The 23,409-nt window shown below is 36.9% G+C and overlaps 1 protein-coding gene and 1 pseudogene across 1 annotated transcript; one reads left to right on the top strand and one right to left on the bottom strand.

The window, feature by feature from the left end:
* Positions 1 to 23,409, bottom strand: part of LOC131405847 (olfactory receptor 11H2-like) — a 42,499-nt pseudogene that overhangs the window by 4,230 nt on the left and 14,860 nt on the right.
* Positions 19,707 to 20,648, top strand: LOC131405856 (olfactory receptor 11H6-like). Its single transcript, XM_058541096.1, has one exon. It carries the CDS (start codon positions 19,707 to 19,709, stop codon positions 20,646 to 20,648), a length of 942 nt encoding a protein of 313 aa, XP_058397079.1.

Genomic DNA, 23,409 nt, shown 5'->3' with positions numbered 1-23,409 from the left:
TTTATACCTCCATTATGATGATATATCTCAATGTCAATTGAGAGAACATGGAACATATCCTTAAGTTTAAGACTCTCTTTTCATCCAAGGTGACCCAATGTCTACCCTTCAAATCTACAATCTACAACCTCAAGAACATAAAGCTAATGACCGCACTAAATAAAGACCTGGGAAACCACGTTAGCTACCCACAAGCTACTATAGAAACAACCTAGCTCTCTTGCTGTTTTAATATGCACATATGAGGGATATATGATTCTTCAGAGCTCACTAGATCTGTTACTAAACCAGGTTATTACCCTTAGAACTCTCACACATCTTACAAATCATACATTTCTTGGAGAATTTTTACATTCTAATTTCTTAAGATGGGCCCCATATTCTAGCACATGGCTTTTTAATCCCTAAAGTACACTCTGAGTAGTTTTCTCTTGCTTGAAAGAGCTCTACAACACTTCACACAGACTTTGTCATACATTCTAAATGCAATAGCAAAAGCCTCCATGGAAACACGCTAAAAAGAGAGAGCATGAGGTAATGTAAGGGAGTTATTGTTATTATTACTATTATTATTATTACTTTTTATTTTTTATTTATTTTTTGTTGCTTTTATTGTTTATTTTCAATGTTAATTTCATTTTTTGTGGGGTTTTTTATTATTATTACTTATTGTGGTAACATTGGTATATAACATTATACAAATTTCAGGCATACATCATTATATTTCGATTTCTGTATAGATTAAATCATGTCCATCACCCAAAGACTAACTACAATCCATCACTATACACATGTGCTTAATCACCTATTATCATTTTTTAAATTGTTCTCAGATTCCAAATATGTGGTAGAAGCCCCAGGGAGTATTCCATTGTTTGGAGTCTAAGATGAATAAAAGGCACAGAATTTCTGTTTGGCCACCTTCAATTAGAGATACAGCTGTAATTGAATACTACACGACTGAAATATCAAGCTACTAACCTTAAAATGTTAATGTAATACAGAGATTTGCTGCCTTGACTCTGTAAGATTCTGCGGTGTTGGCAGTCTTATCAAGGGGAATTGTGAAATTCTCAAAAGATTGAAAGAATACAATTAATCTGAATTCATCTTCTCGTTAAAGCTAATTGGATAGCTTCCAGTATATTTGATGAGAGAAGGAGCTGTATTGTGGCATTAAACAGCACAGAATCTAAACTTAAAGATGCCGAATTATCAAAAATGTAAATCAGATCATGTCACTTCCTTGCTTTCAATCCTTAAATATTTCCTTCTCACCTACAGGATCAAGTTCAACTGGTTTAGCATATCTAAGTTCCTGCATCTCTAAATTCATCTCCTTTCAGGACCCACCCATTCACTCTACACTCATACATTCATACATTAGGACTGCTCTGTGTGTGTGCTACTCCTTCTGCTTATAACATTATCATCCACATCCCCCCTCCCTTTAGCTAAAAAATTTCCAACCCATCCTTCAAGATTCAGCTGAAATACCAGCTCCTCTGACACTTCCCACCTACACCCCCAAAATCTATACTCTTAGTCCAACACTCCTCTGGCACCCTATGCATTCCTCTCTCTTAGCATTTTTTATTGGAATTGTTAACACATCTGTGCCATCATAAGTCAAGAGTTCCTCGAGAACAAGGATCCTATCATATGCATCTATGTATCATCAATACCAAGCATACTGCCTGGAACATGATTACAGTTAAGAAGCCTTTGCAGGCCCCAGAGTTCCACGAGTAAGACTGCATATCCTCAGGCCTATACACCACTATCAGCAAGACTAAAGAGGGGGCTGCAAAGCTCTGCTGTCTCTTAGTAAAGTTATCCTCCTCTCCCTCCCCATCAACCCTTCTACAACGTCTGGTGTGGAGAGCATCAGTACAAATTCCACTGTGCTCTTTTTCCCAAGATGTCCCTGATCTGACTCCACGGGTAACAAAAAGAGGGTCCTCCTTGTCTCTTTTGCTGCTTCCTGGTTTTTTTTCCCTCCCTCCTCTCTAAAAGCCATGTTTTGAAGTTTAATTTCCCTTTAGAGAAAGAAGACAAAGGGTAAGTGACAGAGAATAAAGAAAACACATAAGTCATTTATCCAAGGATAATTATGAAAGCGCCTAATCTACTAACCCTAATTCACCCCACTCACATACTCTCATTACAAGGGAGGACATGAGAAGCCATAGAGCTGCACTGTCCAATATGGTAACCACAAGCTACGTGTGGCTATGGAACACTTGAAATGCGGCTGGTCCAAACTGAGATGTGCTATAAGTATAAAATTCCAGTTTGCAGACTTAGTATGAAAAAAAAAAATGAATACAAAATACCTGGTTAATAATTTTATGTTGATTATATTCAAATGATAATATTTTTATATATTGGGCTAATAGATTATTAAAATAAATTTCATTATTTATTTTTAATTCTTTATGTGGTAACTAGAAAATTTTACATTATACATGTTGCTTGCATGTGTGGCCCACATATTTCTATTGGACAGCTCTGCCTTAGCCTTATATGTCCTTAGAATAAAGGCAGAGGATGAGCTCTCTTCCTTCTTGAGCTCAGGCACATCAAAACTGTTGCTCACAGTGGAGGAGGCTTTTGACCCCAGGTAGAATCCAGTCAGCTCAGCTATGAGGTATTTCTGAGCTTCAGGAGAGGCTCTGCCTATGAGACCTGAAGAGTGGGCAACACTGGACAGCCTCAGAGAAAATTCCTTCAGGTACCAAGAGTTTGCACTGTTTAGGTGGACTTGCTCTTAAATGTCCATCCCAGAACCAAAATTATTCCTTTCTCTAATTTTATCCCTGGTGACAATGCAGTTTCTAATGATCATGTGCAATGGGGTGAAAGAAACTCCCTGAGATCAAAGTTGGCCTTTGGAAGAAGGGGAGTGGCTGCCTCCTTGAGACCATGCTTTGTGTCATCAAAAAGCAAACCAAAGGGGAACCTTGGAGGGCAGAGCACTGCTGGAGATGGGGAGTGGAGACGTATTCATCATTGGAAGGTAAAGATCCTACCCTCTGTAGCTTTTGTTACTGAGAGAAAGCTATAACAGCAATATCACAGAAGAAAAGAAAATGCACCCATAGACGAGACTACACCTGCAGAAGCTGCTAGAAAAGAGTACAGTGGAAATGTTAACATGATAATCAAAATGAAAAACAACCAAAATGATAGTGTGCTTTGCATTTTTTTAATTATTTTTAATTGTGGTAAAATACACATAACATGACATTTACCATCTTAACAATTTTTTAAGTGTACATTTCTGTAGTATATTGTTGAGCAACCATTACCACCAACCATCTCCAGAACTCTTTTCATCTTCTAAAACTGAAAATTTGTATCCATTAAACAAGTCCCCATTACCCTCCTCCCATCTTCTGGCAGCTATTACTCTACTTTCTGTCTCTGTGAATTTGACTACTCTACAAACCTTATAAAAGTGGAACCATACAGTATTTGTTGTTTTTTGACTGGCTAGTTCATCCGTGTTTCAGCATATTTCAGAATTTCCTTTCTTCATAAGGCTGAATAATATTACACTGTATATATGTATCACATTTTGTTTACCCATTCATCCATTGATGGACATTTGAGTTGCTTTCATCTTTTGGCTGTACTTTGCATTTTACAAATACTTTCATATGTGACTTCTCATTTGATCCACATAAAACCCCACCAAAACGTCCTTTTGAAGAACTGGGAATGAAAGTTTGATTTGCTGAGGTGGAACCAGAATACAGTCCTCATCAATCTTTTACAACAAATCATTGTCATCAATTTCATACGACAAAGAAATGTGGGGGAGTGTAGCCAAGATAACTCTCCTTTTGATTTGCATTTATATAGACTTCTTTCAAAAATCAAAACTTTTTTTGTCCTTAAAAATAGGCACTTTTGTCTTCATGTATATGTGATTATCATTTAAAAGTTTTGAAAAAAGAAATCACTGAAGCTCATACTTGGCAATAGTAGTTAATAATAATAAATATTCGTACAATTTTTATTGATAATAATATACTACATAATATTGTAATATAATATTTACTGAGTGCCAGGAACAGTTATAAATGCTTCAATATATTAACTCATTTAATCCCAAACATTCTATGATGTAAATATGATTATTACAGTTAAAACTGGAAAAATAGATGAATAACAATTTGAGTAACTTGCCCATAGTCACCAAATCCATGAGGAATAGAGACAAGCTGTGAATTTTAAGGAATTCTCCTGTGGAAACATTTATTCTAGATCTAGTACCTTTTCTTACTTTAAGTATAATTTTTCTTGATTCTTTACAACAGGACTCAAAAGGAATTTAATCTCACTGAAATGTCTCCCATTCAAGAGCTTCATACATAACTTTATATATAACTTTCCTCAGGGAAATCTTCATCTCCTTATTCTTGAGGCTACAGATCAGAGGGTTTAAAAGTGGAGTAGCAATTGATTAGAACATGGCAAAGAACTTCTGCAACCCAGGCTGATTGGCTGCCCCCGGGCTTACATACATCACCATGACTGAGCCACAAAGTAGGGGCACAACTACCAGGTGGGATGCTCACGTGGAGAAGGCTTTTTTCCTACCTGAACCTTTGGGAATCTGAACCACAACTCAAAAGAGTGTAAGATACGAGGATATAGAACAAAATGATAAACGTTATGATAGCACTGAAAGTGGTACAAGTCAGAGTTGTCTTGAGAACAGGGACACATGATGTGGCCAGCATTGACTCAAGATCACAGAGGTAGTGATCAATGACATTTGAAGCACAAAATAGAATTTGGGAGATGAGTGGCAAGTGTCACCAACCAGAGGAGGCCACCCATTAAGCAAACAGATACAAGGGTTCCACAAGATTTCCTGTTCATTATGGTGGGATAGCGCAGTGGATGGCACATGACAACATACCTATCAAATTCCATGAGGCCAGGAAGAAGAGTTCTGTGGCAGAAAGAAAGAAGGTGTAGAACTGTAGGATGCAGCCATTACAGGAGATGGTCTTGGTCTTCGATAGGAAGTTGAACAACATGTTGGGCACATTGGAATTTATGTAGCAGATCTCCAGACAAGAGAAGTTGGCAAATAAGTTATACATGCATGGGGGTGATGAGTTGCTGGTCCCGCTACACTGCACAGATAGCAGCACTGTTGCCCAACAAAATCAAGTTGTAGATGATGGAGAACAAAACAAAAAGGAGAAGTTCTATTTCTTGACCACACAGGAAACCCAGGAGGATGAATTCATGAATGGTAGCAGTGACATTATTGTTATGCACAACATGCATTTATCTCTAACCTATAACGTGCACAGACATAATCAGAACTACATATTAAGAGTCTCCTATTTTATTCAGCTCTCCAGAGTACCTCAATTTCTCATTGAAAGTTGATGGTATTATATGTAGAGAATAAAATGGAATATTAATATTTAGTCAACATGAAGAATTTTTATCAAAATAGCATTGTTGGAAGACAAATAAAAAAACACCATTGGTAATATTATTTTAAATATTACTTTACTTTAAATATTTCCTCTAGCAATTTTTTTTTTCTGATTTTAGCGTATGAGAAAAATAAAGACAGAGATAAATCATTATACGCCATAACTGGTCACCTTTATTTAACTCAAACACAGCTAATAAGCTTCAAGAAGGTACTTATAAAGGGCAGGCCCTGTGGCGCAAGCAGTTAAGTGCCCACGCTCTGCTGCGGCGGACCCAGGTTTGCTGGTTCGGATCCCGCACACGCACCGATGCACCAATTATCAGGCCATGCTGTGGCAGGCATCCCATGTAAAGTGGAGGAATATGGGCATAGATGTTAGCCCAGGGCTAGTCTTCCTCAGCAAAAAGAGGAGGGTTGGCGGATGTTAGCTCAGAGCCGATCTGCCTCACAAAAAAAATAAATTAATTAAAAAAGAAGGTATTTATGCCCTTAAACTGGACTTGATTATTTCATTGCCTACACTATCATTTCAGTCAGCATCACAAGGCCCACAAATTCTTCCTATTTAATTACATTATTATGGACTCTTAGTAAGTCACAGTAATAATGCACATCCTTAAATAAATACATTAATTCATTAATTAGTTTCTATTAAAAACTTACACTCCAGATGATTCTAATGTGGGAAAGACAACGCCTGGCTTTTGACAATTACTATTATACCATATGGGTGCCAGAGAGGTTTGAACTCAGAAAAAGTTCTTTCAGAAGTTTTGGATTAACAGCAGTGAAAGTAAAATATGGAGGCTATATGATTGACTTAAGAGCACAAGTATATAAAATAAAAGAGAGTTCATAAAGAACTAGATGCTAATTCAGCAATTCCCAGTGTAAATTAAGGAATGTAGTATGTACTTTAGAAATATTTAAATTAAACTATTTTAATTTGATTCAAATTATCCTCTGTGGAGTCCCCTTCATTCACATTTGCTATAGCCTTTCAGTCCCATTTGCAAAATTTGCCAGTTTACTATTTGTTAAAATGATATCACATACTTTACTTTTTAGTTAGAACAGGTTTTCCAGCTGTTCATTTTTCTTTCTTATGTATTTTATATGCTATTTCCCCAATTTTTATTTTAAATATATAGAGTTTAGTGAAAAAACAAAGGGCTTGTCATCTTAATGTTTCCTAAGTGGAAAATCAAAGTAACTGTCTCAGAATGAAGTGTCAGTTTTACCACAATTAAAATTTTTAAAAGATTTAAATAATAGTTCAAAGAGTCAGAATTCAGAAACAGCTAAAATGAAATCCTAGCTTTTTTAAAAATGAAATTTATAATCTGAGACAAGTGACTCTCTCTGAGTTTTAATTTCTTTATCTGGAAAATAAGGTTAATAATACCTATCGTGGATAGTTAATGTAAAATTAAATAAAATTACGTTTTTGAAGCACCTAGCACAGTGCCAGCATAAAGTAAATGCTTAGTGTGGGGGGCTCATTTTATTGCCCTAATTACCATAAACAAAATATGAGCTGGTTCTTTCCAAAAAGTATTTGCTTGAACCTAAAGGGAAAATATTCAGCTTCCATACACATTCTTATATCTGTGTATTCAATCTCATGAATGATATGAGTTTAATGCATTTCCATGGTGCTAACTTACAGTTGAAAAAGTGTTCTAAGATTGCATGGTATAGAACTCAGAATGAATCTCTCAATAAAAACATTACAGTTGAGGGGCCAGCCCAGTGGCGCAAGCGGTTAAGTGCCCGCGCTCCGCTGCGGCGGCCCGGGGTTCGCTGGTTCGGATCCCGGGCGCGCACTGACGCACTGCTTGGTAAGCCATGCTGTGGCGGCGTCCCATATAAAGTGGAGGAAGATAGGCACCGATGTTAGCCCAGGGCCGTCTTCCTCAGCAAAAAAAGAGGAGGATTGGCGGATGTTAGCTCAGGGCTGATCTCCTCACAAAAAAAAAAAAAAAAAAAAAAAAAAAAAAAAAACATTACAGTTGAATTCCCAAAGAGCACACAGTAGACTAATTTGATCATTGAAATTACCTTAATTATTCCTTACTTTTTTAATTGAGCACCTTTTGATGTTATTCCATGCAATCTTCATCTTTCTCTGATTCCCAACCTATTGCCTTCTATTCTTTCAGTACCTTCTACACAGTGTTTCGGCTACAGATTTTGTTTAAGAGACTTTTGTGGGTTTCCTGAAATTAACCACCATTAAGAAAATTCTTTCTGTGAATAAAATTCCATTTTAGTTAAAACTCACGTGTCCAGACACAGCTCTCTCCTCTGCTGCTTTGCACATGTTAAAGCTGGGAGGGTAGAAGTGAAGCTGTGTCCCTTCAGTCTGAATTGAAAAAACTTTTTTTACCCAGAGAAAAGCTTCAAATAAGTTTTTGGAATACCGGATTTTAGAAATGTTTGATAGTTTCCCAGGTTATAGACGTAACGGAGTAATAAACGGGAGAGACAAGACTTGAACCCAGGTTTGCATGATTCCAAAGTCCGTAATCAATCTAACTCAAATAGATTGCTAGCTAAAGAAAAAGAGACAGAGCTTGAGCAAATAATAATATTCAGGAGGTCTGTTCCTGCCCCTGCTGCTGTAGGATACTACTGTCATTCCCTCCTGTCTTCCTTCCCTGTTCCAACCTAGGATGAATAGGAGCTAGTAACACAGAACACCCTCCCCCCCACCCCCATTTTAGCATCTTTTTCAGCATCCACCTAGATGAACAAACTTTAAGCAAAGCTGACAATAAACAGGACTGATCACTGAAGTGATTGTGGCCCAGATGTGATCACAAGTAAAAACAGCAAGATGATTTGGAGAGGGTGGGAAACAATTTGGAGTAACTGTGGAGAAGAACTATGAAACAGAAAGTAACCATATTGAGGCTCTGTTACTGGGAGGATAATTGTATGATCAGAGGAGATAGTAAAACTAGGAGACCTTTCAAGGAGGGCTGAGTTTTTCATAATGCAAGTGACTAAAACTGGTTTAGAAATTTTTAAGAGACAATAAGACCTGAAGTCTGAGACATGTGAAAACTTTTGCCAAGATAGGTTTCCTTGCACATCAGGAATTTTTCACAGAGTAATGTTGATTCTCACGGTAATTTTATCAAAGAGAGTACTCATGGCCTGTCTCTATCTGGCCACCTTGCACAGGTAGAATGCAGTGAAATTCTCAACTAAGTGACTTCCTCAAGACATCTATTCATTCACTCAGCACATATATATTAGCCATCTATTGTGAGGAAGATAGAATAAAAGCAGGATTCAATCATACTCATTCTGGTGAGATATGTCTAACCTCCAGTGGAATCCAAGTGTCCTGTTTGCAGGAGAAAGCATAAATTTCTAGCATTCAACTACTTCTGGCTCTGACAGGATTATTATTTAAGGAAAATACATCTCTTTTGTTTCCCCTGCCTTCAGTGTGTTTGCTTCCTCCTAAACCACTGGGAGATGTTCTGATTGCCCTATAGGGCACACAATTTTTTTTTAGTGAGTCCTGAGAAGGAGGCACTTATATGTACAATCTCTGACCTCCTGGAAGTATATATCTATTGCCATCTGAGACTTTTTGAAGGATATTCTGACCCTAAAAAGCTTCACTCTATCCATTGTGGAAGCCTCTCTGAGAACCACTCTGCCAGACGAGAACAGATACAATTTGGGCAGACCATTTTCCCTCTTAGAATCACAAACTTGAAAGTAATTGGCTTTTTAAATGTTATCACAACAGGTAAGTTATAAAGACACAAACAATGGAAAGAGGTCACATATTCCATAACTGATGCTGCTCCCCCATCTTCCTTTTCCTGATCTTTTGGTGACTATTATCTGGTTGTTGATTCTCAGGGTAAAATAAATTTAATGGCACCATGGCTATTTCCATTATTTTAGACTGTAGAATAAGGATTGATGTGTAAGACATTGATGCTAGAAATTGAAGAAGACGCAGATAAATGGAAAGAAATTCTGCGTTCACGGATCAGAAAGATTAATATTGTTAAAATGTCCATACTACCCAAAGCAATCTACAGATTCAATGAAGTCCCTATCAAAATTCCAGTGGCAATTTTCACAGAAATAGAAAAAAAAAATCCTAAAAGTTGTGTGGAACCACGAAAGACCCCAAAGCAATCTTGAGAAAGAAGAACATAGCTGGAGGCATCACACTTCTTAATGTCAAACTACATTACAAAACCATAGTCATGGAAACAGTATCGTATTGGCATAAAAACAGACACATAGACCAATGGAACAGAATTGAGAGCCCAGAAATAAACCCATGCATATATGGTTAACTAATATTTGACAAGGGAGCCAAGAATATTCAATAGAGAAAAGACAATCTCTTCAATAAATAGTACTGGGAAAATTGGATATTTGCATGTAAAAGAATGAAACTAGACCCCTATCTTATACCACTCACAGAAATTAACTTGAAATAGATTAAATGTAAGACCTGAAAGCATAAAACTTCTAGAAGAAAACATAGGAAAAAACCTCCTCGACATAGATCTTGGCAATGCCTTTTTGGATATGACACCTAAAGCACCAAATGAAAAGACAATCTATGGAACAGGAAAACATATTTGCAAACCATGTATCTGATAAGGAATTAATATCAAAAAAATATAAAGAATACGTACAAGTCAATAGAAAAAAATAATCCAATTAAAAAATGGGTAAAGGACCTGAATACACATTTTTCCAATGAAGAAATACAAATAGCAAACAGGTACATGAAAAGATACTCAACACCACTAATAATTAGGGAAATGCAAACCAAAACCACAATGACATATCCCCTCATACCTATTAGAATGGCTATCATTATAAAGACAAGAGATAACGAATGCTGGTGAGGACATGGAGAAAAAGAAACCCTTGCGCACTGTTGGTGGGATTGTAAATTGGTACAGCCACTATGGAAAATAGTATGGGAGGTTCCTCAAAAAATTAAAAATAGAACCACTATATGATCCAGCAATTCCACTTCCACTGGAATTCCAATTCCCCTGGTAATATATCCAAAAGAAATGAAAAAACTATGTCAAAGAGGTATGTTCACCCCATGTTCATAGCAGCATTATTCACAATAGCCAAGACATGGAAATAACATAAGTGTCCATTCACAGATAAATGGATAATGAGGTTGTGGAATATATATGCAATGGAATATTATTTGGCCATTAAAAAAAGAGGCAATCCTTCCATTTGTGACAACATAAATGGACCTTGAGGACATTGTGCTAAGTGAAATAAACCAGACAGAGAAAGACAAATACTGTATGATCTCACTTACATGTGGAATCTAAACAAAAAAAAAAAAAATCAAACTCATAGAAAAAGAGATCAAATTTGTGGTTACCAGAGGCGGGGAGTGGGAGTAGAGGGAATTGGCTGAAGGTGGTCAAAAGGTACAAACTTTTAGTTATAAGATAAGTGAGTACTAGGGATGTTATGTACAACGTGATAACTATAGTTAACACTGTTGTCTGATATATATGAAAGTTGTTAAGAGAGTGAATCCTAGGAGTTCGCATCACAAAGAAAAAAAATTTTTCTCCCTTTTTTTTTGTATCTATATGAGATGATGGATGTTAAATAAACTTATTGTAATCAGTTCATGATATATGTAAGTCAAATCATTATGCTGTACACCTTAAACTTATATAGTGTTGTATGTCAATTGTAACTCAATAAAACTGGAAAAAAAATGACATAATTAGTAAGCACAGAATTGTAAACATAAAAATGAGACATGAACATTGTTCTTCTATCAATATAGAGATAATTTTTAAAAATACCATCCATATGCCAAGCAGGATATTAAAGGATGCCATCCTCATTAACACGTTTTGAGAATATATTTTGGAAAGCAACTTGGCAATATGTATTGGTAACACTAAATTATATATATCTTTGACATTATAATTTTCTTTCAAGCAATCTACTCTAGGAAAATATTCTAAAATTAAACAAGCATTTAAACCCAAAAATTTATATTGCATTATTCTAGGATCAGAACGTTTAAAATAGCCTAAATACACTAGGAAATGTTATAAAAATAACACTATAATGCAGCTTTAAAAATATTTAACAGAGTTTTAATTACATGAAAAAATGTTTATATAAGCAGGATATTAATTTGTAAATGCTATATGATCTCATATGTGTACAAAAAATTCTTAGAACAAAAAAGACAAGAAGATACATGCCAAGGTTTTACCTGAATTTATATCTGCTTGATAAAATTATCAGTAATTTTTTGGCTCCCTTAACTTTTCTGAATCTTCCAAATTTTTGTTTCAATGCATAGTACTTTGATAATCAGAATTTTTTTTAATTGCAGCAGAGATACCTGGCACACAGGGTGTTGCAAGGATTAAATAAAATGACTTACATGTAAGAATCTGTCACAGTGATTGACATGAGATGAATTATCAATAAGCATTATTTTCCTTCCCTGCCAAGTAAAGATACAAGGTAAATAGTTTAGTATTTAAGAACTGAGGTTCTACTCTCAGAGAGAACTGAATTTAGATATCGGCATTCCTTTTTATTAGATGTGAGACCTTGAACAACTTAATTAATTTATCTAAGCTTCATTGATTTCACCTACAAAGTAAAAAAAAATTGTAATATCTAACATATTGGATTATTATGGGAATCAAATGAGATTATTCATAAAAGTTACTCATTTTACTGCCTGGAACATAACAAGCTTTCGATAAATATTAACTGCTAATATTTGTATAGCAAATAAAAGGGCAGCTACAGGCATGGATAGACTTTCAGATCCATGTAATGAATTCAAAAATGAGTAAACAAAACAGATGTCCCTTTAGTCAGAGAAAGGGGCTCAGAATTGCATGCCTAATGGACAGCGTCAACAGATGGAGTAGAACCGTTGGTCCAACGTGAGCAAAGCAGTATCGCGTGTTTGAAATTAAACTCATCAAAAGATGGGTCCTTGGGGTAACGTCCATCCAGCTGAGGGAATCTCAGCAGAAAGTCCCTTCAGGGAAGCCGGCTTTGGCCCAGCAATTGTTTAACCGGGGAGAAGTGGAGAATCCAAGCTTTCGTTCTTATCACTGCTGCAGGGGGGAAAAAGACACACCTTTTCCAACTTCCAAAAAAGGTTTCCCCAAATGCACTGAAAGTGAAAGCACAAGGGACAGAACTCTGAGACCCAGGGGAAATGAAGAGCAAGGGAAAGGCTTATCTGCAGACACTGTTTCCTACTCCCAATCAGTGCCTGAATCCACTCCTGAAACAAAGGGCGGATGCCCATATTTCGTGAATGTGGGACAGAGGAAAATGTGTTGTATTTTGAGTGTGGAAATGTTAGTCTGAGAAAGTACTTTCTACCTTTCTAGTTGAAAAAGAAACCATTACTTTCAAATTTTGTCAACTGGAAAGGTAAAAGAAAAAATTAAAAAATAATTATATTTCCTTCATTTAATCCTTTCTATTACCACAGTTTTTGTGATCTTTATTTTAAACTATAGCATTCTCCTTAAAATAAAATTTACTGAAGAAAAGTAAAACCTAAAATGGAAACTAATATACTTTTCCTTTTTGTTTCTTTTAGGAAATAAAAGTAGAATGAGGATAAAATATGACTCCTTCCAGTGGGAAAGGAGAAACACAAATCCTCTCCAGAAGATAATGGTTATCATTTCTCATAACAATGTACTCGATTTTTAAAATACTTCCAATCTCAGCCCTAGCTTTATGAAATGGTATTGGTCACCTAAGAGTAAAGCCTTCAGGATGCCCTGCTGGGAATACTCCCTTCATCCTCAACCCTGGCACAGAGGCTGATTCCATCGGCTTTAAATCCAAGTAACAAGCGAAGGGGAGGTGATATCCTATATGGCAAGTCAAACCTGACACAAATAGTGGGCCTCCTCACACGTTGGAAGGAACAGTAAAGGTCCCAAAAAGTGCTTAGAGAAGGTAGAAGATCCAGAAGAGTAAGTACCTTCAAAACCAATATTTTATGATGATTATTTTTTCAGATTATGAAAGTAACATATGTTACTCATAGAAATTTTGAGAAACTTAGATATGTATAAAAAAGAAAATTATATAACCTATTATCAGACCTTAAAAAAACCTACCACTATTAATATGAAGTTTTATTTCTTTCCAGGATTTTTTCTATTCCTTTGTATTATTACTCTTGCTACAGAAATGTATATAAACAACTACACAAACGCTTGCTACACAAAGAACGCTATAAAGTATAAAGAACTTTATAAACTTTTACTACTCAAAGAATCAGCATTACATGGTTGCTTATTAGAAATTTAGAATCCCAAGCCTCATTCATTCCTTTTGAATCATAATCTCTATTTTAACATGATCTCGGGAAATTCTTATGCAATGCTATGATGAACTTGCTTATTATTAATTATTTCTACACCTCTGATTTTTATTTAATGTGTATAGATGTTATAAAAGCTCTGGGTATTTCCAAATTGCCTGCCAGAAAAAAAATTTACAAGTTTATAGTCCCTCCAACAGTTCTGAGTGTCATTTCATTGCACCTTCACCAACAATTGTATCATGATTATTCATGTGTGCTAATATGAAAAACAAAAGAACATCTGTATCTTCCATATTTAAATTAACAACCTTCATTTAGAAATGTGGAGGTTATAAATTTGACTCCCACAATTTACACTGAAATTTCATATTCACTTCTTAAAATTCCCCTTAATTTTATTGAAAAGAATATTTTTAATTTTCAAGACATTCCACCATGCAGGAAAATAAATACATGTTCCAAAACATCCCTTGCATTGAAAAGTATACAAAAATACAGAAGGCATTCAGTAAACTTTTGTTGAATTTTTGAAATGGTGTAGGCCAGAGATCAGCTATGCCAATGAATGTTTAGAGGGTAAGCTTGAAAAGATTGTACCTAGCATTTAAGTGTTCAATAAATGGTAGCAAAGTGATAGTTAATAGAAAATGAACTAGAGCTCATGATGGACAGCAATTAAAAAGTTAATGCTATTATTTAAAAATATTTTACTGAAAATGTTATGAAATATTGTTCTTTAATTATACAACTACTGAAACTATATAAGATGAGTAGTATTGTAGCCGGATCTTAAATTTTGCGGAGTCTGAAATCCCAAGTCATATTGTCATCTTAGAAATAACTAAGGAAAAAAAAAATTGGAGAGAAAGAAAGAGACAGACATAAACAGATTTACAGAGATTAGTGAAATAAAGTGATTATGAAGAAAGAATGAGTTTCTCTAAGGAATTTAGTGAGCTTTTCACTGGACTAAGACCTAAACAAGAATGTCTTTCCAACACCAGATGACAGCATTGTGGTGAGAGTCTCCTTGCTCAGGGTTTATGAGATGCTTCTAAATTTTTTTCATAAACCATCTGTTTGATAATATATGCCAGAATGTTTTCCAGAGATACAATGTCATTTTCACCACTTTTGTACTATTTATCTATTTTTAGCTTAGCCATCTATCTAATAACAGATGTTAACCTAGAAAAAGTTTTAAGTAATCTGAAAAAGGATTTTCTCATGTTCTACATAATACTGTAACCAAAGACCTAGGTGAAATTCACAAGAAATTTTATCAAATTAATAGGCAATAAAATAAAAAAGAAAGCTAATATTTGAAAGTCTTAAGATCTTGGTTATTACCCCACCTTCCTCACTTCCAAAACTCAACGAGAGAAGCATTAGATGGGACCACTCTGGTCTTAAAGAAGTTCTTATGAACAAACTCTACAGGCTTTGGTAAAATGAAAACTCAATAAAAGTCGAAGGTACAAAATTACTGCCCAAAAAAGTTAATGTCAGTTGAAGTCTGCATGAGTTTCTAGAGAAAAAGATATTATAATACTGTGCTCTGTGTCAGTCACACAGTATGAAGGGTATCGTGTTCAGTTTTAGTAAGATCACATCTTCAGAAAGTTATGAACAGTGAAAAGAAGGTAACCAGGATGATAAGCACCCTGGAAATTATCTCATATTCAGTTGAAGAAACCAAGAGTGCTTAGTATAAATAGAAAAGCTTCAAACAAGACATGAGTTCCTTCCTCAAATATTTTTAAGTGCTGCTGTGTAGACTTATTCTGAGCCTCAGTATAATGTAGTTGAAAGAATACAAATCTGCGCAGCACTGCCACTTAATGGCTTCCTGTAGCTCAATTATTACATGTGTAATTGTGTAAAGAGTAAGAAGAATATGCATGTTCAAAATCCTAACAGAATATGTTATGATGAGCACATAGTAAGTGTTAACCTCCCTTCCCTGAGGTAAAAACAAGACCAAGACCATAAATCAAGAAGGGAAAGTGACTCAGGAATGTAAGAGAGAACAAGGAAGTTTATCACAACTTCTAAAAATGAAAGCTGTTCTGACTTTCAGTGAGCTCTTTGTCGTGGATTATTCCAGGAGAAGCTAATTAACCAACTAGCTAGAAGGTAAAAGAGAGGGGCTCTTACTGCTGGTGGAAGGAGAAGCTGGAGAACCTCTAAAATCCTTCCAGCTCCAAGATTCAGTGAGTTCAGATCAATAAGAAAATGTGATCTTGTAGATCTCATTCTAATCCATGATATCTATGAGGCCAGTGAATATGAGCAATACATTATTCCAAGAAACAGAAGGCCAGACTTGACAGTTTCATTCCCTCTAGAGACAGGAGGAGGCAGGTGAACAAGGAACAGAATTCAACTATTCCCTTACGTGAGTCCCTAGGACATAGCCCATTGAATCAATTGTCCTTTGTGCTACAAAATAACTAGGAAATAGAGACTCAGGCAGGCAGTGGTAGAAACTGGAAAACATATCTAATGGGTGAAAAAAAGTTAAAATAATAAAAGTAATAATAAATCAAAGGTTTCAATAAAAAGAATTATAACACCCCAAAACGCAAAGAAACAATCACCTGTATCCCCCTTACATGTCTCCTCAGTGTCTATCTTTGCTTCTTAGTATCTTCTCTTTTTTTTTAATTTCATTTCATTTTACTTCTTTAAATTTATCATTTAGGTTGATTTTGTATAAATGGGTGAGGGGTGATCCACCTCAGGTTATGGATAACTATAGAGGAGCTGAATAATGCATATCACAAAAGTCAGGTAAGAGTAAAATAGCTCTGCAAATAACGGCCTGCTCCGCCCTTCCCACCTCAGTTCACGTGAGAGGGACCGCCTCTCTTCTACCTATGGCGGTGAAGTGACACCTGCAGCAGGTCTCATTTCCAATGGCCAATTGATGCCATTTTATGACCACATTTGAGGATAAATTAAGTTCAACTCTTGAAGTTGAACTATGTTGGATGGTATTTGTATGCCTTTTAACTATTCTTATTACGAAAAATAAGATAGCCAGGTAAAAATGAAAAATAAAAGGAAAAACTAAAAAGAAAAAAACCATAATTCTATCCAAGCGGTATGATTTGAGAAGTGCTTGGGAAACCCCCTCTCCTTTCCCCTCAGATGACGTGGTGGTGTCTGCAGCACCAACAGTTATTCATTTTGTTAATTTGATGCACTTTTTCCTTGGAAGGGGTGACGTTTCAGACACATTTATGCTGGAGGTCCTCTAAAATGGTGAAAAAAACAGGCAAATAGGAGCCAAAAAGCAGGGACTCTTGTCCTGACCCCATCACTTACTGATTGGGACCTCAGGCATTTAACCTCTTTGAGTCTTTATCCCTTAATATATGAAATATAGGCAACAATCCTTGCTATGGCTCCTCCATAGAGTAATTATGAAAGCCCCCAATAATGATGCATGTTAAACATAAGGGTTAACTTGTTCAAAACTAATCCCTTTCAAGCTGCCCTACCTAAAAGGAAGCTGCCTCCTGTGGAGTCCATGGAAATGAAGCAGCTACCGCCCAGTGCTTATGGCAATTACTTTCTCTGTCACATGACTGATGTAAAGAATCCTGCTATTAGCTTGTCAAATGCTATAGCCGCAGCTGCAAAGCTTGAACTGCAGCCCCCATCACAGCAGGAGAAAAGCTGATGCCCCCTCTCCCCCAGCCACAAACTCTGAGCCTGGAAATAGGACTAGAGCCAAGTGATCTTCATTTTGATATTGTACCCTGGCCCTAATCACATTAGGGGAGGGGTTGGCACTTCCATAATCATGCAGCTGAAAAAAAACCTCACAGCTCAAAGATTGGGGAGCCCTCTTGGAATGTTGATGTATGAGTTTATTGAATTTTTTTCCTGGAGAACTGGTGTTGTTAAGAAAAAGTGAACACAGCACTTGAGCTCTGAGCTTCTGAAATGGGAAAGGAGGAAAAAGACAGTTGAAACAGATGACAGACCCATATTCCAAAGTTTTTCTGGGTTAAACTTTGGCCTAGGTCAATCCTAAAGTTTAGATAAACTCTTCTCTATTCCCTTGTAGTCAAAAGAATAGCCAGGCTTTTTCCAGGGTTGAATAAACCACAAAATCAAAGAATACCAGAGAGAAAAATGATTGCATCAAAAAACTGATTTCCAGAAGGCTGCCTGTTTTGAAATAGTATTAGTTGGTGCTTCTCAGTTATGGTCATTTGAGTACCTTCTGATCTTCATTTCCCAGGAAATCCCACAGGGGAGCCGGGCGTGGGTAGGGGGCAGCGTGGGAAGGGATCTCCCAGGAAGTTTTGCAGATTCAAAACTAGATGGCCTTAATACAAATTACAGTGTAGCCATCAGGAAAATTATCCCATCATTTAAGACTGTGATGGTATCCCTACCAAGGAAGACAGTCCATAAAGCAGAAGATGAGAGCTCTGATGTGTTTGATGGGCAAAAAATGGTCTTAAAATGAAGCTTATTAGGGAGTTGCATCTGGTGTGGTCTGAGAGGACTGAAGAGCACACTCCTATTCATTCACACACGTACACACTCATGTACACACACATGTACACACGCGTACACACATACATGTAATTTGCCTGTCACATAGCTGAAATTCCACAGGCAAAAACATTCTTTTGCATTTTGAAATCAGTGTAATTTATAAGATTAATACGGGAGTATAAAATCTAGCATGATAATCCCTGAACAGTCTATAATAGTTTATATTTATGTAGCATTTTATAATTTTTAAACTGCTTTTGCATACATTATTTTATGCAGTTCTTATGTCATCCTTGCTATGGAGGTATTATTATTCATGTTTCACAGAGAAAGGAAAATCGTCTCAAAGGTTAAGTCCTTTCCTGAGGAAATACTCCTCAGGAAGTGGCAGAGTCAAGATCTACAATGTGTCCAAAGTCTGTGCTCTGCCACACCAGTGATCCCAAACCCAGGCTGAAACTTACACCTTTCAAAGCCTGCCCCACATGATTCTGATAAGATCAAAGCCTGAAGCTTATGTACTACACCATTCTACAGATAGAGAATGGATACTAATAATGACTTAAAAAGGGTCACTTAATGTAGCTAAATTGTAACCTGCTTCAAGTCAATCTGTGATTATTTTTATAGCTGACTTCAAAGTCTCATGTTCTCTCCTTCATGTCACTTAGCTGATATTACTGTTTTGTTCAGTAAATCCGTCAATTCTAATATTTTAAAAATTGAATTGGCCATGTCAAAGTTTATATCTCAATTTAGCTTTAGCCAGCCACCTCTCTGTATTCTGCAATGCTCTCCGAAGTTGAGCGCACCAGGCAACCCCATGAAGGATGCAGAAAGGAAATATCTGAATTTCTATTTTTATTTTAATTCTAAGAAAACTTTTAGCAAAATCTTTACCAATACAGTTATGCCTGGCTTAATAATGGGGATATGCTCTGAGAAATGCATCATTAGGCATTTTTGTTCTGCCAACATCATAGAGTGTACTTACACAAACCTAGATGGTATAGGCTACTACACACCTAGGCTATATGGTACTAATCTTACGGGACCACTGTCACATATGAGGTCTCTTGTTGACTGAAACGTCATTATTCAGTTTATGACTGTGTTTACTATATTGATTGACAGTGGTTTGTGTATAGTTTAAAAGTCAATAGTCACATATAGAAGAGTATACTCAACACTGTATTGTTGGGGTGCCCAATCAAAAATAGAAACCACTGGTCTAGGGCCCCTCCCCTATGATCAGGAAAATGAGCTCACTCTCTTGGGGAGGAATCAGGAGGCATAATTCCATTTGTATATGTAATTTCTGGTGCAATCCTCGCAGGATGGAAGGAAATGACCTCAGAGGCCAGAAATATTTCCCACACCGTGAGTGAGTTCATCCTCTTGGGCTTCCCTTGCCGCTGGGAAATACAAATCTTCCTCTTTTCCATATTCTTTGTGACTTACACCCTGACCCTCCTTGGAAACATGGCCATCGTGTGTGCAGTGCGCTGGGACCGCGGGCTCCACACCCCCATGTACATTCTGCTGGCCAACTTCTCCTTCTTGGAGATATGCTATGTCAACTCTGATGTGCCCAACATGCTAGCCAACTTTCTCTCCCAGACCAAAACCATCTCCTTTGCTCGGTGCCTCCTCCAGTTGTACTTCTTTTTCTCACTGGGCACAACCGAATGCTTATTTCTCTCCATTATGGCCTATGACCGGTTCCTGGCAATCTGCCGCCCCCTTCACTACCCAGCCGTCATGACTACCAAGTTCTGTAGCAGCCTGGTCATCTTTTGCTGGGTGTATGGTTTTCTCTGGTTTCTGATCCCAGTGATACTTGTTACCCAGCTACCGTTTTGTGGCCCAAATGTGCTTGATGATTTTCTATGTGACCTCGGTCCTCTGCTGGCCCTGGCTTCAGCCTGCATCCCAGTTCCAGGGACTGTTCTCATATGTGGCACCATGAGTTCCCTCCTCATCTTTGCCACATTTTTCTACATTATTGGTTCCTACACCCTGGTGCTGAGGGCTGTAATGCAGGTGCCCTCAGTTGCTGGCCAGAAGAAGGCCTTCTCCACCTGCTCCTCACATCTGGCCGTCGTGTTTCTATTCTACGGTTCTGTCATGATGACGTATGTGAGCCCAGGGGCAGGACAAGCAGAGGGCATGCAGAAGGTCACAACTCTGTTCTACTCAGTTTTGACCCCTTTTTTCAACCCCATGATTTACAGCCTCCGTAATAAGGAAATGAAGGATGCCTTGAAGAAAGTTCTAGGAGGTTCCTAAAATTGGTCTGTGATGTTAGTGAGTTATTCCCAGATGAGTTCAGACTGTGAGCTTTTTGTCAATGAACAGTTGGGAGACTGGCAAGTAGCTGTGAATTTTTTGAAGGAGGCAGTTCAAAATCCTAAATGCCAGATCATCAATGAAGACTTTCTCCAGGCGGAATTCATCACCTCTTCCACAGCGCATTACTTGTACTTCTATTTCACATGTCATTGATTTTTTTCTTGTATAACAGTTAGCTGTTCACAAATCTGTCTCCACATGCCTCCCCATCCTTATTAGATTGTGAATTTTTTAAGAGCAGTGTTCTATGCTTTATTAATTTCTGTAATTCCAGAACCCAACACAGTGCCTAGCACAAAAATGTCCATAATGTCAATTTAAATAAAACGAATATATTTGTTCATATTTCCTCACTAGATTCTATCATTCTTGACAGTCAGAACAATATCTAAAGAAACTATAAAAACTCTGTGACAATCTGTATTTTATATGTGCTATGAATGAAATGAAAACAATTTTTTTAGAAAAATGTGAGTTCCTCTTGAACTGGTTGGACCAATCATTAAATGATAATCTAATCAATGGAAAAGTCTCACCAGATGAAAGTTAATGTCTAAGAAATTACCTGCTTCCTTCTTTTCATCAATCCCTTTGTCTAATGATGTAACTGCTTTATTTCATTTTCTGCTTACTAACCATGCTTCCACTCCTGCAAATTTAAAATGTGTTATACAACACTTACCATTGAAAATGTGGTTTTGGCGTCATCAGCTGGACATCACTGGGGAGCTGTTCAGAATGCAGAATCTCAGAGCCCAATCTCTGGCCTATTGAGGCAGAATCTGCATTTTATCTTCAGTGGATTATTATGCACATTAAAGTTGGAAAACTACAACAAATTATCTGAAAGGCTCATAGTAATCACAACCACATTTAGGACTTTTTTTTTTTTTAAGTTTTTGTTTATTGCAGTAACATTGGTTTATAACATTGTAAAAATTTCAGGTGTACATCATTATACTTCTATTTCTGCATAGATTACATCATGTTCACCACCAAAATACTAAATACAACCCATCACCACACACATGTCCCGAATTATCCCTTTCACCCTCCTCCCTCCCCCCTTCCCCTCTGGTAACCACCAATCCAATCTCTGTCCCTATTTGTTTGTTTATTGTTGTTATTATCTACTACTTAATGAAGGAAATCATAAGGTATTTGACCTTCTCCCTCTGACTTATTTCACTTTGCATTATACCTATTGACACCTACCTCCACATGAGCAGTGGTTCTCAACTAATTGACTCAGAATTGAGGGTGGTGCCTAGGCATAGGTATTTTGAAAATCTCCTCAGGAGACTGTAATATACAGAGAGGGTTGGGAATCACTGCATTCAAGTTTAGGAATTTCTAAACTCTACAGTATCATAGAATGAGACCACATCCACCTTCTCTTTCTGTTCAAAAGCCACCTTGGTGCAAATCAACCAAACTGAATATTAGATAGCAATAAGACATGTTATAACACAAGTATAATCATCATTGTTCTCTCAAAAAATTTTATATCCGAGATAGATATGTCTCCTTTGTATGTATTTTACATGCTTATATTTGGGAGATTATGCATAATAAAAAGAAGAGACAATATGAAAAACTATCATGGCACTGTACCAGCCTTCGGAGTGACCCCAATTAGCAATATTTCTTTCCTGTCCTCAGAAAGACCACAACTCAGTGACGGAACTAAACTTTCCTAACCCTTTTTTTTTTGCTTTGTAACAGCTTGATTGAAATATAGTTCATATACCATAAAATTCACCCTTTCAAAAGTGGACAATTAGTGTTTTTTAGTTTATTCACATAGTTGTGCAACCATCACCACTAGCAAATTTTAGAATATTTCCATCACCCCAAAAAGAAATCCCATACCCATTAGCAATCACTCCCTACTCTCTTCAGACCCTAGCAATCACTAATCTACTTTCTGTCCTTATGGATTTTGCCTATTCTGGGCATTTCATATAAATGGAATCATACAATGTGTAGCCTTCTGTGCTAGCTTCCTTCACTTAGCGTAATGTTTACCCACGAACAACTCATCTATGTTGTAGCATGTGTGAGTACTCTATTCCTTTTTATTGTCAAATAATATTCTCTTGTATGGATATAGCACGTTTTGTTTATGCATTCATCAATTGGTGGACACTTAGGTTGTTTCCACTTTGGGGCTAATGTGAGTAATGATGCTATGAACATTCATGTACACTCATTTATGTGAAAACATGTATTCATTTCTCCCAGATATATGCCTGTATTATCCTGCATAGGCTGCCATAACAAAATAGCACAGGCTTGGCAGCTGAAACAACAGAACTTTATTTTATCACAGTTCTGGGGGCTGGAAGTCCAAGATCTAGGTGCCAGAAGAGTTCCTCTCTGGCAAAGCCTCTCTTCTTGGCTAACAGACATCTACCTTCTCACTGTGTCTTCACATGGTCTTTCTTCTGTGTGTGCACGGACAGAGAGAGAGAGAGAGAGAGAGAGACAGAGAGAGAGACAGAGAGAGAGAGAGCTGTGGTGTCTCTTCCTTTTCTTTTAATGACAGTAGTCCTATCAGATTAAGATCCCACCCTTATAATCTCATTTAACCTTAATTACCTCTTTAAAGGCCCTTTCTCCAAACACAGTTACATTGGAGGTCAGGGTTTCAACGTATGAATTTTGAGGGGGACACAATTCAGTACATAACAATACC

Source organism: Diceros bicornis, chromosome 5, assembly GCF_020826845.1.
Source record: "Diceros bicornis minor isolate mBicDic1 chromosome 5, mDicBic1.mat.cur, whole genome shotgun sequence".
Classification (NCBI taxonomy): Eukaryota; Metazoa; Chordata; class Mammalia; order Perissodactyla; family Rhinocerotidae; genus Diceros; species Diceros bicornis.
This window is presented reverse-complemented; position numbering and strand designations above follow the sequence as displayed.

Coding starts and splice junctions, on each gene's coding strand:
- LOC131405856 (XM_058541096.1), top strand. CDS start 19,707: ATGACCTCAGAGGCCAGAAATATTTCCCACACCGTGAGTGAGTTCATC.